Genomic DNA, 19327 nt, shown 5'->3' with positions numbered 1-19327 from the left:
ACAAGGCTGGGGATCGAACCAACAACCTTCCATTCTAAGTGCAGATAGAGTCTCACTGTCCTGACCCATATACCCAGCAGCCTGTGATCTAAAAAGCTCCAAACCTAGGCCAGTGAGCAGCACAGGTGAGAGCAGGGGGTGTGATTGCTCACTGGCCTAAGTGCTTCCTTCTTTCCCTGCCCTTGCTCCGAGGGGGGGGAAACCCCAAAAAAGCCCACATGATAAATGGCCACCACACGAAGCGCAGTTCCATTCCAATTTAAGCAAGGGAAAGGGGGCGTTCACACAAGCGTTTCACTCCCGTTCACCCAGGGTGCAAATACGATCCCTTCCAGCTCGCAGGGCATCCCACAATGCATCTCTCTGCTTTCACATGATTCATCTCTCCGCTTTCACGTGTATTCTTTTATTGTCCCTTGTGTTGACACCAAAACATGTTTCCAACCTTGGTTGGACAATAAAGTATTATCCCATCTTATTGTAAGTCACGTATAAAAGTGTCTGCTAAATGAGTGTAATGTCATGTAATGTAATCTTGTCTTATTATCCCAAAGTAGCAATGAGATGTTGTTAGACTGGATTATACACTGTGTTGGTATAGAGTGGGTGGAGAAGCCCAAGTGGGTCAGGTCAAGAGGTGACCTCTACACTGAGTCATATAAGAAAAATATGCTTTATATTGTATTACAACTGTGTAGATGTTGTTATAGTTTGTGTGTAAATATTTGGTTGTATTGTGTATTGTGTGTTAGGTATGGTGGTACATGTGTCCATGTTGTTGACTTGGTCCATGTGGGGTTGTGTGTCCCAGCTGGTTCTCTTGTGAGGTGCTGCCTATCGAGGGAGAGCTGAGTGTGTTCGTACCAGATGAGCTACCTGTAGCTAACTGGTGTCTCTTCGCGCTGGTTACAGAAATAAAACAAGAACCTCCAAAAAGTTGTGGTCCTAAGTTCTACTTCAATACAACGCAGAGTGGACCACGCTACACCAGGAGCACAGTTCCAAACCACCCCCGCTACACTGCATCACAAAAACACGGCTCCGCAGTGCACCTTCAACACAAGACCTCGGTATCACTTGAATCACAGTGTGACCCATGAGCACATGGGTCCAACACGTTTCCAAACGTCTTAACCGTGAGACCGCAGTTCCGAACCGCCTCTGCAACACTGCCCGCTTCGCACCCACTCACCTCCAGCGGTTGACCCCGAGGTTGGAGGAGCCAGCGAACCAGGGATCCAGGAAGTAAACACAACGCACGGTGCCCGCGCCCTTGACCGCCTCTCGGAGAGCCGGGTTGTCATGGAGACGGAGACCCTTCCGGAACCAGTGGATGGAATTCGGCGCCATCTTATGCTGATGGGGTTCCAACCAGAAAGAAAGAGGAAATACTGTACGTATTAACATAAAGCAACAACTACATTTTTACACATAGCACCTTTAAGAGCCTTTGAATTTTTTTTTCAGGTAAGAAGGAGAGCTTATTTATCAGAGTTACTGAGAATAAAGCTGATTAGCTTTGTAACACGATCATGCTGTATATCAAGGGAACTTAGATCCAGCAATCATCAACAGATTGTAGTCAGGCTGTCTACTGTATGGACCACTAGAGGGAGTGAGAGAGCAGAAGATATGGAGAAGACTTTGCTGTGAACCCAGGTGGGCGGAGTAATGTGATGATGATTTATCATGTCCCTTTTTCTCACACTGGCAGAGAAAGGGACAGGGACAAAACACTAATATTTAAAAAAAATTATGTATGTTATTGTGACTTGACTATGTAGTAGGCTATAACTAGTGTTAATACAATGTTATGGCTGAGTCACACAAAGTCACTAGCGTTTTATGAATAGAGTTTTAAACTTACTACTGGGAAAATCTTAATCAAATCATTCAACAAGCCTTTCTGAAAAGTAGTCTATACATTTATCAAGTTTGAAATGAATGACATGACGCAATCTGATGCCTATTCAGTGCATTAAAATAATTTGCACACTCTACATAGGCCAGTAGAATTTCAACAATGAACCTTTGATAATGTGCTTGAGATTATTTACTGAAGTATTCTGAAATCAAAAACTCATAAAAATCATAAACTGCAATAGCGCGTTTATCATTATTAGACTATCAATTAATGTTGTTGACTTTGTTATAGTTATCATCCTCATATTGAGATATGTTGTCGGTTAAATTGAAATATTGTTCATAGCTTCACTGTAGTCAATAACAATCACTGTAATCGGTTCATTAGAATGCAAGGCCGCCACTTTAGCGTTCAGTTCAGAGTAGATCAGTGTTTTAAAACGAGATACCAAAGAAATGTGCAATTGTCGCACCGCTACACGTATAGGGTCTGTTTTCCTTGCCAAACTGCGTTCAGTCAGTCTATAGACTAGCCTATCTAGCCTATTCTCTGCAGGTATGCATGGTCCTCAATGAACATGGTGACCATAGCACAGGTATTTCTCATGTCTATGGTGAAAACTATAAAGTTGTATAGCCTAAATATGACAGGTATGCGGACGACAGGCTCGACTGTGCTTCACATCCAGTGGAATTAGGTCACCGAGATTGAATGTGACTCTGACACTGATCTAAACTATATAACGATATGTGTAATACATACATTAAAAAGCAATGGCTACAAAATATCCGATTTGGTCAATTTAAAGTTCATAGACGGAAGAAAGTTGAATATTAATAAATATCCCAAAGACAGAAACGGGGTCACCGGAGCATTGGTTATGTAACCTCAACCCCGAATGACTGGCGTGTCTTCTAACAGCGGAATAAGCAAGATACGGGATTGAAACGCCCGTCGCCTTACCGTTGAAGCGGCCACCAGAGGTGATCTCTATGTCAAGCCTAAAGAACGAGTCATTTCTTCCCCCGATCTCGTTTTCTGGAGCACATAAAGCGAGTGTGTTGTTTGCAGGTTTGGCCGCTTCCCCCTCTCTGCCTACTCGCAGGTCTCGTAAGCGCTGGTCACAGTGCGCGTGCTCAGGGCTCTTATAGACTCACGCGCAGACGGAGCATGAATGGCGTCACGCACGCAGCGGGCTTCTGTGATTGGTTGTATCCAGTCACAGGCGAAATAACGGACTCACGTTGAGGAAGCGTGGATGGGTTATTTATTTATTTATTTATTCATTCATTCATTCATTCCTCAAATCAGTCTGGATACTCTCCATAGAGATCAGTTTGTGCCAAACCAGAAAATTATTTCGCCAGCCATTTATTTATTTATTTATTTATTTATTTATTTATTTATGTATTTATGTATGTATGTATGTATGTATGTATGTATGTATGTATGTATGTATGTATTTATTTATTTATTTATTTATTTATTTATTTATTTATTTATTTATTTATTTATTTATTTATTTATTTATTTATTTATTTATTTATTTATTTATTTATTTATTACAGGATGCTGGATGGATGCGGTGTCCAAGGCAGGAACACTACAAAACACAGTCCCCTGGAGCTGAGTACAACACGTGCACAGTAGCCTAGTGACTCTGGCTTAGTTCTGTATGTTGACTTACCCTCTCCTAACAGTAGGCTATGCCCTCACATTTACAGTACTTACTGGAAATGTACAACAATGGACCCCAGCTACAGTACACACACAAAGAGGCCAATAATTGCCAAGGATTTTTGTGACTGCCCTTTTCCAAACAGTTTCCAATGGAGAGTTCCCAGATGGTTGAGGAAGGCATACAGTAGCAAACCTCCTTGCAGCCTCTCCACTTCCTCCTCGCAGACATCTCCACACTTCATTTACACTGTGCCAGCGCTGGAGAAACATCTGTTCATTCTGGAGAAACATCTGTTCATTCTAGAGAAACATCTGTTCATCTGACACTTCGACATGTGGACAGGAGCAGCCGGGATTCGAACCGCCGACCCTTTGATCATCGGACGACCCACTGAGCCACAGCCACCCCACATTAATAACGAATCTTGAGTGTTGAATCTCTTGAGTTGTACTGCTGTGTCAGGAGTTGACTCGTTCAACCGGGACTCAGGAAAGGACAGAACAGCAGATGAGGAAAAGTCCTTGTTTTTCACTCTACAGTATCAGTATCTCATCTCTAAATGGTAAACGGACTGCACTTATATAGGCTAGCGCTTTTCCACCTTAGCGGCACTCAAAGCGCTGTACAATGGCCTCTCATTCACCCATTCACACACCAATGGCGGTAGCTGCCATGCAAGGTGCCAACCTGCTCATTGGGAGCAATTTGGGGTTAGGTGTCTTGCTCAAGGACACTTCGACATGTGGACAGCCGGAGCTGGGATTCGAACCACTGACCTTTCGATTCCTGAACGACCCGCTCTACCAACTGAGCTACAGCCGCCCCTCTATTTTGATAGGTTGGTTTCAAACAAGTGTCATCATATCATAGCATCTCATGATCTTACGACATCAATTGTTGGCTGTTGGGCAATCGGCCTGTTGATCTTTAAAACATTTAGGGGCACCTTATGAAAACTCACGTGTTCAGTGCTTGGGTCTCTGATGGGTCTACTAACATACTAACTTTGAAATAAGACATTTTTTGTGGGCAGCAAAATTCTGAAAACAGGCCATTTTATTCAACAAGCCGTTCAGTGAATTTTACGTTCTTGTAATTTGAACCTGACGGTGGCCTAGTGCTGAAACGTTGTTCATTAAAGCACTTTGGCGCAACTTTGGTTGATTTTTAATGTGCTATATAAATAAGGTGGACTTTTTTGCTGAAATTGCTGCTAGTGAAGAGAACAGTGTGTGGGAGATTTTTTATTTTGTCTTCATTCAGTCCTTGTGAGTTTCTCCTACACACCTGCCCGTGCTGATGTGCAAACTAGTTTTTCTTCCTCTCTCTAAAGAGGAAACTGGTTGAAATTCATGAGGATATCTTTTAGGGAGAAAAAAAATCACCCGTATAGTGCCTCCTCTTAAGATATTGAGATATTGATACACATTGAAAGTTGGTCCCTTGAATGTCCAATATGAAACCAACTTTACCTGAGTTACAAATGGTGGAGAGGCAACGAAAACTCCTATCCTTAGAGAATACATACTGTACCTGTTTATTTAGTGATGGACAAATTATACATGGAGGGGCAGTACAGTGGGGCAGCAGTGGTTCAGGAGGTAGAGCTGGTCATCCAATGATCCTGTCTGTCTGTCTGTCTGTCTGTCTGTCTGTCTGTCTGTCTGTTTGTCTGCCTGCCCGCATGTCTGTCTGTCTGCCTGTCTGTCTGTGTCTGCCTGTCTGTCTGTCTGTCTGTGTCTGCCTGTCTGTCTGCCTGTCTGCCTGTCTGCCTGTCTGCCTGTCTGTCTGTCTGTCTGTCTGTCTGTTTGACGTAAGCTGTGGTTGGAGAGAGGAAAGATCCTCATACTGGTATCTCCCGGTTCACTTTATTGGATAAAAGCACCATTTCGACCCGTAGGTCTTCATCAGGCAACTTCCACATCTCACTATTACTACACCTCAACATCGAAGTTACACTGTGCCAGCGCTGGAGAAACATCTGTTCATTCTGGAGAAACATCTGTTCATTCTGGAGAAACATCTGTTCATTCTGGAGAAACATCTGTTCATTCTGGAGAAACAACTGTTCATCTGACACTTCGACATGTGGACAGGAGCAGCCCGGGATTCGAACCGCCGACCCTATGATCATCGGACGACCCACTGAGACACAGCCGCCCCACATTAATAACGGACCTGATGAAGACCTAAGGGGCGAAACGATGCTTTATTCCAATAAAGTGAACCGGGAGATATCAGTGTGCGGATCTCTCCTCTCTCCTCACGTATGCACTCTAAGATCCAGCACCTGGCCCACTAAGGTTGGATGAGAGCACAGCTCTTTTGCCTTTTGACGTAAGCTATGTGGCATTTAAATATCCGTATTTGGATAAGAGCATCATCAGTCCACTGATGGATGACTCAGCATGATAACGAGGAGCCCAATAATAAAACACAGAATGTGGAGGGTGACCTGTCCTCCCTCTCTCTCTCCGTCTCTCTCTCCCTCTCTCTCTCTCCGTCTCTCTCTCCCTCTCTCTCTCCCTCTTTCTCTCCCTCTCTCTCTCTCTCCGTCTCTCTCTCCCTCTCTCTCTCCCTCTCTTCCATCATCTCTCATTTCACATACCCTCCCCCTCTTCCTCCCACCCACGCTCTCGCTCGCTCCCTCTCTCTCTTCCTCTCTCTCTCCCTCTCTCTCTCTCCCTCCCTCTCTCTCTCTCCGTCTCTCTCTCCCTCTCTTCCATCATCTCTCATTTCACACGCCCTCCCCCTCTTCCTCCCACCCACGCTCTCACTCGCTCCCTCTCTCGCTCCCCTCTCTCTCTTCCTCCCTGTATCAGAGTGGAGATACAGATGGGAGTGTGGGAGGAGCCTGTAGAGGCAGGAAAGAGGAACAGCAAGAGAAAAAGATGGCCACCCACCAGGGGCATCCTCCTCGCCCACTCCCTCTCGTCACTTCCTCTGACGAACGCTCGGGGTTTCCTTCATGCCTTTTATGGTGAAGTGGCACAGCTGACAAGAAGCGCCCGTATGGTCACAGTGTTACGTTTGGCCCTGCTAGTGACAACTATGACAGTGCCCAATGTGTCAATCTACCGTAACACAAGACCGTACTCACTCCACCTCCCACAGACAGGCAGCAAACGGTTTTGTTTTTATGAAAAGGGACAGTCACACTGGCAAGAGGTCATCTGTGTTCGTCCGCTACAGTCAGACTTCTGTGCAACCTTGAGTGTGAAAGCTAGGGGGCCGTTCCGGACTCCTGGGTCTAAATAGGGGGCTCCCAAAATATGGATGAATGCAGATTGCAGTGGCCTAATGTGAAAGGCCATAATCAAATGAATTCCACACTGATATTGTTGTAGGATCAAATTAGCCATTCGCCAAACGTTTTAGGGTAATGGAAACGACGTCAAGGACTCATGAAACTGAGAGAGAGACATCAAATTCACTTTACTGCATCCTCAACCTGTTATTATCAATGGGCAGAACACCAAGGATATTGTGAAATGAAGTGATATTATATTGCACTGTACTTTAGATTGCGATTCTTGCACTTTGCCTTCAGCATGATGCTCTTAGTCACTTGTTTTAGAAAGAAGATGCACTTGTGAGTTCTGGCAAGTAGTAGTACACTGGCTCTTCCTACGTTAAATGCAATTATTGTTAGTCGCTTTGGATAAAAGCGTCTGCTAAATGACTGTAATGTAATGTAATGTGAAGTGACACGCAATTAGCCTAAGCTTTATTTTTGCGAATGACAATAACCACGTCACATGGAGGCCTAAATTGATTCTTGTTCACGTTCTTAACCCCTTATTTAAATAGGGTCAATAAGGGACAATTTATTTAATTTCCGCTAAAAGTGTTATTATTATTCAACCTTTAGCCTTTAATTATCCAGGCAGTCTCATAGAGATTAAAATCTATTTTACAAGAGAGCCCTGGCCAGGGTAGCAGGAGTAGGCCTGTACAGTACAGACAATACAACAGTCAACAATACAATACACACACAACTCAAAAACACGTTACAGTTATTCCTCTGATAATAGGCCTATCTTCGATGAGGTTTGTAAAATCACTCAGAGGTATGAGAGACGTTAATTTCAATTTACATATTTCTCTCTGTTCATTATGCTCCTCCAAGCAGCATAAGTATGCAACTTACTTTAATGATTTTATTGCAACTTATTGATGTAATTTTCGCTGATTATCTTATCATGGCGTTACACTTAACACAGGCTAGTTGTCAGCAACCGCCTCTCTGTAGATAATGGCTTTAATTTAAAATCTCCAGATTGGATTGAAAGTTATATCTGTCCCTCAGTGCGTCAGGCATACTTAGTCAGACATTTACTTTGCACAGTCACACACACACACACACACACACACACACACACACACACACACACGCACACGCACCGGCACACGCACACACACGCACACACACACACACACACACACGCATTCTAGAACCAAGTCTAAACGGGGTCACAGTGTATAGCCTACTGTGATGTCACTGTAATGGAATGGGGGGGAACTAGCACTTCCTGCGTTCTAGAACACATAGATGAAGAGTTCCTCGTTTCACACTAGCTCTCTGGGCCAAATAAACTGGGTTGACAACTTGGTCTCGCGAGACTTGGACTTGACCAAGCTCAGCCTGCTAATGGGCCAGTTGAATCACTGGGCCATACCTGGAGAGATCTAACGAGCTAGCCAATCAGGCGCTAGCCCCTGCGCACAGACATGCAGCGTGCTCGGGTCTGTCTGCCCCTCCTGCCTCTGCTACTGTGCCTCCTCCCGGCCCTCTCCTCCCCAGCGCTGTCGCCGGGCGACCTGGAGGAGATGGAGGCGGTGCCGGTGTCCGAGGTGATCGTGAGCAGCTCTCCCTGCAGCGCCACCTGTGGCCTGGGGCTGCGGCTGCAGGAGCTGTGCCCCCTGCGGGGGGGAGAGGCGACGGCCGGGGGCACGGGCTGCCGGGTGAGGAGGGCGCGCTGCCTGGACCTGTGGCAGTGCGGCCTGCAGACGGTGACGGGGGTCGAGGGGGGCCGGCTGGAGCTGGACTGTCTGGGGGAGGTGATGGAGGCCATGGGGAGATACTCCTTCAGGTGGGGAACCAGCGAGCTCTGCTCCGGGAGGATGCCGGTGATAGTGACTGTGTTACCCAGATAGCAAGCGGATCAGGGCCATATACAGGCCAGATCTGGGCCATATACAGGCGAGATCTGGCCCTTGTGGCTTAGTTCCGGCCCATATATGGCCCAGACTCATTACACATCCGCTTGCTATCTGGGTAGTCTCTGTATTTTATGATTTGTATTGGCTATTAAAGGAAGAAGATTCCTCTCCTCTCTCTTCTCTCCTCTTCTCCTTTCCTCCTCTCCTCTCCCCTCTTCCTCTCCTCTTCTCCCCCCTCCTCTTCTCTCCTCCCCTCTCTCCCTCTCCTCTCCTCCCCCTCTCCAGGGTGTCGTGGCGGTACGCCAGGGGCGTGATCACATCGGACAACTCTCTCTTCCGGCGCCACAGCGCCCCCCTGCTGGACCGCCTGGTACTGGACCCGCTCCGCGAGCGCCACGCCGGCACCTACCGCTGCGACGTCCTGGACTCCGCCCTCCGCCGCGTCAAGAGGGTCTACAAAGGGGTCCGGGTCGTGCCCGCCGGCGTGCTGAGCCTGGACTATGGCAGCGCCCTGACCCGGTGGGACCGGGTCGACCCGGGACTCTATCCCAACCTCACCGTGGTCAGCGGGCACGCGTACGCGGGCAGGACGGTCCGGAATGTGGTTCTGGCGAGCTTGGCGGCGTCAGTCGGGCTGGCTGGGCTCACCCTGCTGGTTCTGTTCTGGCCGGCCCAGAGGAGGTGGGCGTGGTGGAGGAGGTGGAGGAGGAGGTGGTGGAGGAGGTGGTGGAGTGGAGGAGGGCAGATGAACCTGCTGGACAGACCGCTCGTCCACCCAGACGGACACACAGAGAGCAGGCCGGGAGGAGAGGAGGGAGAGGGAGGAGAGGGGGCGGAGGGAGAGGGAGGAGAGGTGGAGGAGGGAGGAGAGGAGGGGGAGGGAGGAGAGGAGGGAGAGGGAGGAGAGGAGGAGGAGGGAGGAGAGCACAGTCACACCTCCACCTCTCAACCCATACATCATAATACCCAAGGGGCATTTCCATGTGACTAGACAATAAACGCTATCATCACTACAGTGATCCACCTTCGCCTCCTGGTTGATTGATTGATTGATTGATTGATTGATTTATTGGGTAAAAGTACAAAGAAACAGTACATCCCAGAGGATAGCATGATAAAAGCATCTCCCCATATTGTCTTACCTCATCCCACCACTAGATGGAACTGTTGCTTCATGTAGGCCTATGTGATGCAGTCACTGAGGAGCTTGGGAGAAAAAACAGGTGGTTCTGCCGTATATCCTGGGTGGGTGTTTTTTTCTGATGCTCTTTCTGAAGAGAGGATAACTTCCAAGCACACAGGGCCACCGCCCACACAATCCAATGCTGCAGAAATGAGTGATTTCTGATTATTTATTACGAAGAGAAGTTCTAAAGCGCCTCATAGTGGAGAATCCCTCTGTGTATGATTCAAACACACACACACACGCACACACACACACACACACACACACACACTCACACACACACACACACACACACACACACACACACACACACACACACACACACACACACACACACACACACACAAACACATCAAAGAGACTGATGTTTGTCCTCTGCTGCAGTTATTAACAACCAGGTTCCTGGGCACTGCAGTTGTATTGAAGAGTTGTAGGGTAAATAAAGGTCTAATAATAAAAATAAAGTATTTCTTCAACAGTGTTTCATGTTCAAGGTACATGAGGTGGTTCCAGGAGAGACATGTCCTCTCGGTCATCTGGCCTCTGTGTGTCTGCGAGGGAGAACACAGACACGCACACAAACACACACATATAAAAACAGACAGACATACACACACACACACACAAACACACACACACACACACACACACATGCTGCCAGTTGTGAGGAAATCTTACAACGCACATTTGTGCTTTGAAGTGGAGCCAATTATTTTTGACAAATTCCCACAACATGCCTAGAAGACATGAGGCAAAACAACCCATAGTTTGTGAAAGAAGAAAGTTGAAGAAGCCGACCCAAGTCTTCCGCTGTGTGTGCACCCTAACTGAACAGGTGTAATTTCAAGGGTTGCGAACCCTCCCTCATTGGCCCAGACACTCCTGGAGCCAATGAACACCTGTGTTCTCGCGGACGTGGTGCAATCATGTCATCTGACAGGTGAGGATCGAGGACATCGTCTTAAAGATGCTCATTAACTTATACTCTTAACTTATAGTTAAACCAACAGAGCAGAAGCCACGAGGTGACTCGAAACAAAGTTTACTTGACAGATCTCGGCTTCACCACTGAATTTGTACAGTTATTTCCAATTTCGCGGACTGTGCTCTTGCCCGATAGGGGAATACACATTTGGTGTCAGAAGAGGACAGAAGTAGATTGAAGTTGGAAGATCAATCACGTCCTCCCGCACACACAGGCTCCACGCTGCTGGTGTTGTGTGTGTGTGTGTGTGTGTGTGTGTGTGTTTGTGTGCGTGTGTGTGTGTGAGATAAAGTGGAAGGGCTACTGGGTTAGGGTGTGTGTGTGTGTGTGTGTGTGTGTGTGTGTGTGTGTGTCTGTTCCGTAAAATTGTTTGGACTTGGCTGCTCGCGTGGCATTATCGAAACCGCGTCTCTTCCCGCGGCTGATGACAGGGAGCAGGTGCACGAGCGCGTACAGATCTGGGGCGTCATTTCTCATTGTGCATAAACCCTTTTTCATTTACACCTGATTTTTGTACTCGCTTTTCTCCGCAAATAATGTGACGCATCGTGACAAAACTCAATGGGAAATATTGTGAGATATATACACAATATTCCCCATCGAGTTTTGTCATGATATCATATCATGTGCGGAGAAAAGCAAGTACAAAAAGCAGGTGTAAATGAAATAGGGTGTGTCCACAATGATAAATGAGGCCGTGGTGAGACAGTCTGATGCATTCTCTGTGTCATGTGCACAGTGATACAGTGAAATGAAAGGGTGCTCAACCGCTGCTTAAATATCAAGGGGGGTAAATACTATGAGACAATAAAAACAGTAGATACAATAGAAAACAGCGAGGAATAAAAGGAGGTAAAAGGAGGATAAGAAGATTCAAGATTCAAGATCTTTATTATTTATATGATTTACACATACTATGGATTTGACTAGGGTAATGGCATACGCTGATGAAGATGACAGGACAGGGTGCAGGACAGGACAGTGCAAAGACATGACAGTGTAAATGCAATGCAAAAAACTAAAGATAATGTTAAAAAGTACCAGTAAAAACGATACACTATACACAGTTTAGTATATATAAATATATACATATATAATTATGTATATACCGTATGTGCAGTATTCCAAGTGTTCATGTACAGTATGTGTTCTTTTTATTATGAAGGACACTTCTCACCTGAAGGACACTAAAGACTAGTGTACTGTGTTTAAATGTGTTTATTTGAATCAGTTTTATTTGGTGTTGCTTTATGTACATAAAGTCAATGCCATGTGTTCAGTCATGCTATGTTTTATGTGTCTGTAAGCCTGTGTGAGTCACTGTGTGGATTCACAGTATTGCTTCCACCCCCAAACCCCCCTGGTTGGGTTCGATCTTGGGTCCTCTGACCTTCAAACCTCTCAAACCTCACACACTTTTTTAGTCAGCTACGCTGTTGAAAAGTTTGACCGTTCAGCTCAGATACTGTACATGGGCTGGGAACATTAAGGTTCATCAATCAATCAATTAATCAACAACCAACCAACCAACTACCAACCAGTCAGCCAGTCAGTCAGTCAGTCAGTCAGTCAGTCAGTCAGTCACCCAGTCAGTCGGTCAGTCAGTCAGTCAGTCACCCAGTCAGTCAGTCAGTCAGTCACCCAGTCAGTCACCCAGTCAGTCGGTCAGTCAGTCAGTCAGTCAGTCAGTCAGTCAGTCAGTCAGTCAGTCAGTCAGTCAGTCAGTCAATCAGTCATCCAGTCAGTCAGTCAGTCAGTCAGTCAGTCAGTCAGTCAGTCAGTCAGTCACCCAGTCAGTCAGTCAGTCAGTCAGTCAGTCAGTCAGTCAGTCAGTCAGTCAGTCAGTCACCCAGTCAGCCAGTCAATCAGTCACCCAGTCAGTCAGTCAGTCAGTCAGTCAGTCAGTCAGTCAGTCAATCAACCCATTAGGTGACTTCTGTTCTGTACTGCTCTATACTGTTCTGTTCTGTACTGTTCTATACTGTTCTGTTCTGTGCTGTTCTATACTGTTCTGTTCTGTACTGTTCTATACTGTTCTGTTCTGTACTGTTCTATACTGTTCTGTGCTGTACTGTTCTATACTGTTCTGTTCTGTACTGTTCTATACTGTTCTGTGCTGTTCTATATTGTTCTGTTCTGTACTGTTCTATACTGTTCTGTTATGCACTGTTCTATACTGTTCTGTGCTGTACTGTTCTATACTGTTCTGTTCTGTACTGTTCTATACTGTTCTGTTCTGTGCTGTTCTATATTGTTCTGTTCTGTACTGTTCTATACTGTTCTGTTCTGTACTGTTCTATACTGTTCTGTGCTGTACTGTTCTATATTGTTCTGTTCTGTACTGTTCTATACTGTTCTGTTCTGTTCTATACTGTTCTGTTCTGTACTGTTCTATACTGTTCTGTGCTGTACTGTTCTATACTGTTCTGTTCTGTACTGTTCTATACTGTTCTGTTCTGTACTGTTCTATACTGTTCTGTTCTGTGCTGTTCTATATTGTTCTGTTCTGTACTGTTCTATACTGTTCTGTTCTGTACTGTTCTATACTGTTCTGTGCTGTACTGTTCTATATTGTTCTGTTCTGTACTGTTCTATACTGTTCTGTTCTGTTCTATACTGTTCTGTGCTGTACTGTTCTATATTGTTCTGTTCTGTACTGTTCTATACTGTTCTGCTCTGTACTGTTCTATACTGTTCTGTTCTGTACTGTTCTATACTGTTCTGCTCTGTACTGTTCTATACTGTTCTGCTCTGTACTGTTCTATACTGTTCTGTTCTGTACTGTTCTATACTCTTCTGTTCTGTGCTGTTCTATACTGTTCTGTACTGTTCTATACTGTTCTGTTCTGTACTGTTCTATACTGTTCTGTTCTGTGCTTTTCTATACTGTTCTGTTCTGTACTGTTCTATATTGTTCTGTTCTGTACTGTTCTATACTGTTCTGTTCTGTACTGTTCTATACTGTTCTGCTCTGTACTGTTCTATACTGTTCTGTTCTGTGCTGTTCTATACTGTTCTGTTCTGGTCTATACTGTTCTGTTCTGTACTGTTCTATACTGTTCTGTTCTGTACTGTTCTGTTCTGTGCTGTACTGTTCTATACTGTTCTGTGCTGTTCTATACTGTTCTGTTCTGTGCTGTACTGTTCTGTTCTGTTCTCTTCTATACTGTTCTGTTCTGTGCTGTACTGTTCTGTTCTGTTCTGTTCTGTTCTGTTCTGTTCTGTTCTGTTCTGTTCTGTTCTGTTCTATACTGTTCTGTTCTGTTCTGTTCTATACTGTTCTGTTCTGTGCTGTACTGTTCTATACTGTTCTGTGCTGTGGATGGAACATTGGCAGGGTAGGAGATTATTCTGTTTAAAGACATTAATTCAGAAAATAATTGAACTGTAAAACGCGACATTTGCCACGAGAAGCTTAAAAATTGGTCATTTTCACAACATTGTGTCAATTCCTTCTAAGGTGCCGAGGATTATAACAGGTGTGAAAGTTAAGATAAATGAAACGCTAGTGCTCATGATTGCTTCATTAAACTTGACGTATGCCATGGTGTGGGTGAATAATTGATTGGCTGGAGAGCTGTGCACTATTTGTCGACATGCTGCGCAGCTCGAGCCTCATCACAGTTCAGAATTAATGCACTGGTTCCGCTGTCCCAGCGTTACAACGTACCACTGATTTAGACCATCCAACCTGTAACCATAGCAACATCTGAAAGCAGCAGGATAACCTTCAGATTGCCTTAGTCACAAACTAAATTTAGCTGGCTAAAACAAACAAACAACAAAATGGCAATGTATTCCTTGGATCTGTATAATCCCCCCGCGCATCATAGCACAGCTCGTCCTCACGATTCAGCTCGCATTGACTGTAGGCTGTGCTATCTATCTATCTATCTATCTGTCTGTCTGTCTGTCCGTCCGTCCGTCCGTCCGTCCGTCCGTCCGTCCATCTATCTATCTATCTATCTATCTATCTATCTATCTATCTATCTATCTAGCCATATCTAACTAGCCATAGTCCATGGAGTTAGAGAGGCAGGACCTCCCATACATGAGGTTTTTTCCACTAAGTCTTCTCTTCAGTACAGATAATATATTTGTGGTACTCACCTAAGTGAATGAAAGCTTTTTCTCTGAAGTGGCTTTAACTTTCCACCCCCGCCTTTTATATAAAAAACACTTTTTTGTACTTAAAGGCGTAGTTTGGTATTACACTGTAAGCATCATAAGCCCTGTTATGAGGTTATTTACGATCTTATGCCCTGTTTTAAGGTTATTTATGATCATTATTTACGATCTGTGCACTTTTGAGATATTAGTGCTTATTGCTCATGTCACAGCTAAGCTGACCATATGATGGATCTCTATGATCATACATGCCCATTGACGTCCATCGTGTACTTAGCTGTGGCATGAGCAATGAGCACTTACAGTATATCTCAAGAGTGCACAGTCTGTCAAAAAATTGTATACAGTATGGACCGCTGTATATGATCGTAAATAACCTTATAACAGGGCTTATAATGCGAAATACCAAACTACTCCTGAAACTGCTCTCACATCCTGTTTCTCTACCGTGGAGAGAGGTCAAGAAACCTATGAAGAAGAAAAAACGTGCAGAAGAACAGATGGTGTTCAGTCCTGGCCGTGACCAGCCTGACTGAACACTCGGACCCGGTCTCCCGGGCGCCACTGATGAGGTGGCCTGCTGCCCATGGAGGAGGATAGCCTGGCAGGGAGAGATGCAGATACACCACTGTAGATGTGTGTGTGTGTGTGTGTGTGTGGTGTGTGTGTTGTGTGTGTGTGTGTGTGTGATGTGTGTGTGTGTGTGTGTCAGTCCCACTCTCTCCCCTGTGACTCAGTGGCCAGAAGACGATGGCTAAGAGCAGTGGAACGTGACGAGAACGTCAGAATGTTCTAGACTGCAGCCGATATCATGAATAGACAAGACGGGAGAGCGAGTGCCAGAGCTGGATTTTAACTAGGTCTCTTGGGTCGTGGTCACGGCTGCGGTACTTACAGTAGTCTATCTGGACATTGCAGTAATTGCTGGAATCCTCTCAAAGTACATGGAGCTTTTGCACACTGCACAGAACTAGCAATTTGATTATACTTTAAGATTTTTGAGGCGTATGGATTGCAACGATTGCTACCAGACAGACTACCAAAATCACATCCGTGTAAATAGTTAATGGACTGCACTTACAGTGTACAGAGTATCATAACTTATCAATCAATCAATCAATCAAAGCTTTATTTGTATAGCGCATTTCATACCCAGAGGCAACACAATGCGTTTTACAGAGAACAAGGGAGGTGGGCATACGACCCACCCCTACATATTCCAGAGGGAAGCAAAAAAACAGTAATCACCCGGGGGCCAGATAAGTGAGCTTTAAAAATTCTTCCCTGACCCCTCTCAACAAGGCGATCGAGCAAGCTCCTGGAGTATGTTTGTCTACCGGCTAAGAACTTTTATCACCAAATGAATCGTCAGAATGATAGACTGAGGTTTCAGAGTTGTGGTACAGCATGTTTATAAATGACGTCACCGTAATCTAAAACTGATAAGAAAACTGTCTCAATGATTCTCTTCCTAGCAAACAATGGACAGCTAATAATACCAACAAATTCTGTTTGTTTTTTCGTGAGAGTTCATGAGCTAAAACCTGTTGCTGGAGATGAGGACAGCTTCTCTCAGATAAGGACCAGTAGCTGGAGCTCATGGATCTTCTCAAACAACGTTTATTCGGTGCTTCTTCAGAGTGAAACAGCAATGGATCTGACAGCTCAATTATACGCTCCCCTTAATTGGGGCCTGCTGCTCATAGGCTAGATGACAAGAGGGAGGAGTCAGTATAATTAACCCATGCACTGTAGCCTATCACATTGGCACACAAAACCAAGAAATTAGCAGTCAACTACAAATACAACAGTAAACCAACATAGTCACCTCTATGCAAATACAATAGCAAATCAACCATTATCACAAAATATGAACAGTAAATATGGAAATATGTACTGTAAATACATTATCACAATAAAGAGTAGGTACACATGCAATCATTATCACAATATATGTATCCAAATACAACAGCATCAAATAAACATTGTGTATGGAGTGACCTTATGAAAAGCAAGAAAACTTGTTTACCTCAGGGGCTTCACTATGTTTAAATCCATTAATCCAGAGGCTCTCTCTTCTGAGTAATCTCCTCATGATGTCCCCACCTCTGGGCCAAGTAGTGATTTTCTCAACGCCCCAAAAGTCGAACGAGGCCGACGATCCGTGGTTAGCATAACAAAAACATAATGGCGTTGTTTGATGTTGATGCCCAGCCCACCATAACTATTATCACATCTAGAACCACCAAAACCAATTGGAAATCACAAACGATTTGCTTATGGAATATTTCTGTTATACATCTGTAAGAAGGTGCGTAGGAAAATAATTTCCATAGAGATGGCTGTTTATTCACCTCTAAAGGCGCTGACATGCCTTAGCACTTATCTGTTGCCATGGTGAGGGGCTATGGAGGAGGGAACCGTACCTGTTGTTAATGAAATTCCAGTCTCATCAATGTGTTATCCCCTTTCTGTGCTCCTATGGGATTGAATCTTCCTAGTTGATTGAGTTCCTCTTTGATTGATCTTCTCTGTTCATTGTTTTACAACCTCTGTGAAAGTTCTTTCTCAGTCTGTTTAGAAACACCCTTTGCTCTGTGACATCAGCTAATAATAATAATAATAATAATAACAACTTTCATTTATATAGCGCCTTTCATAAAACCCAAGGTCGCTTTACATAGGGGCAGAACAGACAAGAGACAAACATGATAGACAGAGACACACAACATTAAGAAACGGAAGCTAGAGGTCAAAGGCCATGTTGAAGAGGTGAGTTTTAAGAAGTGTACCCTTTGTCCCTGAGTGCATGTGACTTCCTCTACCATGCTATAAAATGTCCCGCGGTCCTTCAGTCAAACCACTCTGACTGAAGGAAGCACTTCCTGTTCTCAGAGTCCACTTTGCAAAACGTAACATCAGAATAAACCTAGTGTCTCCGTTTGAACCCGGCTTGACCGACCACTCAGCGTGTTCTTGAAATCTAAACTAAAACCAAGTAAGATTTTCATTCATACTGTCCTCAAGGAAGCGCTCAGGGATGGGAGGTAGCAATACAAAATGGAGGTGGAGGAGGAGGAACGGCTGGTCGGTCCTCAGTGGTCATGGCGATACATCACTATTAAATGGATGCCATAGCGTTGTTCATTCATCATCACTTGCACCGCACACAACATGGCTGACAAAGCCTGGTATTCATATCCATATACATGCACCACACACACACACACACACACACACACACACACACACACACACACACACACACACACACACACACACACACACACACACACACACACACACACATGTGACTCATAGACGCATAAACCTCTGGTTTAAAGAGGTTTAACACACCTTTTATCAGGTTAAGGGCAGAGTAAAGAATACACACTAACCTCTCTGACCCTCGCACAGCAAACGCTGCTATTCAGCCGACATAACGATGTACAATAGTCGAGTGATCTCTCAGTCTCAACCCAAGCCAACAATATGCAGTCTGCTATAGGCTCAACTTGTTTTCCCTGTAAGAAATCATTCTCAAGGACTGCTTTGTATACATAGCATGCGAGGAAAGGTGGGCTCATAGAGCACGTGACACGTTGTAGGCTATTGAACATTCTCATGGCACTCTTCAGTGTCCTCAGAGCACTGTTGAGAGATGTGAATAGCTATATACTGTACATCATCTCTGTATATATATTTATGCTCAATATCATGGAACTATCCGTATTCATACACACGCACAAACACGCACACACACACACACACCCACACACACGCATACACACACACACACACACACACACACACACACACACACACACACACACACACACACACACACACACACACACACACACACAGGCCTACACACGTATTGATGCAAGCTTGCAAGCACCCACCCACTCAAAGATAATTCAAACTCGACTCAAACTCAGACACGTTCAGGGCATGCTCTCTCTCTCTCTCTCTCTCTCTTGCTCTCTCTTTCTCTCCCTCTCTCTCTCTCTCTCTCTCTCTCCCTCTATCGCTGTGTCCCTTAATTTGGTCTCTTGTCATTCCCTCACTAGCCCTCGCTCCATATCACCCTCCCCTTCTCCCTCTCTCCTGGTTCTCTCTTATTATATCTCTCTCCATTTTCTCCCGTCTCTCTCTCTCTTTTATTACCCCTCTTTATTTTCAGCCTCTCTCCTGGTTCTCTCCATCTTTCTCTCTCCCTGTTCCTTCCCTCTGTCGTCTCCATTTCTGTCTCGTTTCTGTCCTCTTTGTTGTTGTCTCTCAGGACTCACCCCTCCATATCTTGTGGGCTGTGGACAC

The 19327-nt window shown here is 44.9% G+C and overlaps 3 protein-coding genes across 5 annotated transcripts in view; 2 read left to right on the top strand and 1 right to left on the bottom strand.

The window, feature by feature from the left end:
- The window catches only part of LOC311315572 (cryptochrome-1-like), a 31106-nt gene extending 28164 nt beyond the window's left edge, over window positions 1-2942 (bottom strand). For 2 of the 3 annotated variants that reach the window (XM_084446240.1, XM_084446241.1), the window contains exons 1-2: window positions 2828-2942; window positions 1193-1356 (exon numbers count right to left, since the gene is read on the bottom strand). In XM_084446240.1, the coding sequence (XP_084302366.1) occupies window positions 1193-1350 (158 nt within the window). In that variant the 5' untranslated portion in view covers window positions 1351-1356; window positions 2828-2942. The remainder of the gene's footprint in view (window positions 1-1192; window positions 1357-2827) is intronic. The other variant, XM_084446242.1, reaches the window with a different exon arrangement.
- The window catches only part of rps21 (ribosomal protein S21), a gene marked incomplete at its 3' end in the record, with an annotated part of 454986 nt that overhangs the window by 36041 nt on the left and 399618 nt on the right, over window positions 1-19327 (top strand). The window lies entirely within an intron of this gene.
- tmem81 (transmembrane protein 81) lies at window positions 6597-10838 on the top strand (the record flags this gene model as incomplete). Its single annotated transcript, XM_084446204.1, has 4 exons — window positions 6597-6624; window positions 8350-8638; window positions 8994-9389; window positions 10835-10838. The coding sequence occupies 4 exons, from the start codon at window positions 6597-6599 to the stop codon at window positions 10836-10838; spliced, it is 717 nt and encodes a 238-aa protein (XP_084302330.1).

Source organism: Borostomias antarcticus, assembly GCF_949987555.1.
Source record: "Borostomias antarcticus genome assembly, chromosome: 11".
Taxonomy (NCBI): domain Eukaryota; kingdom Metazoa; phylum Chordata; class Actinopteri; order Stomiiformes; family Stomiidae; genus Borostomias; species Borostomias antarcticus.
Note: the sequence above shows the minus strand (reverse complement) of the source record. Positions and strands in the feature narration are given on the sequence as shown.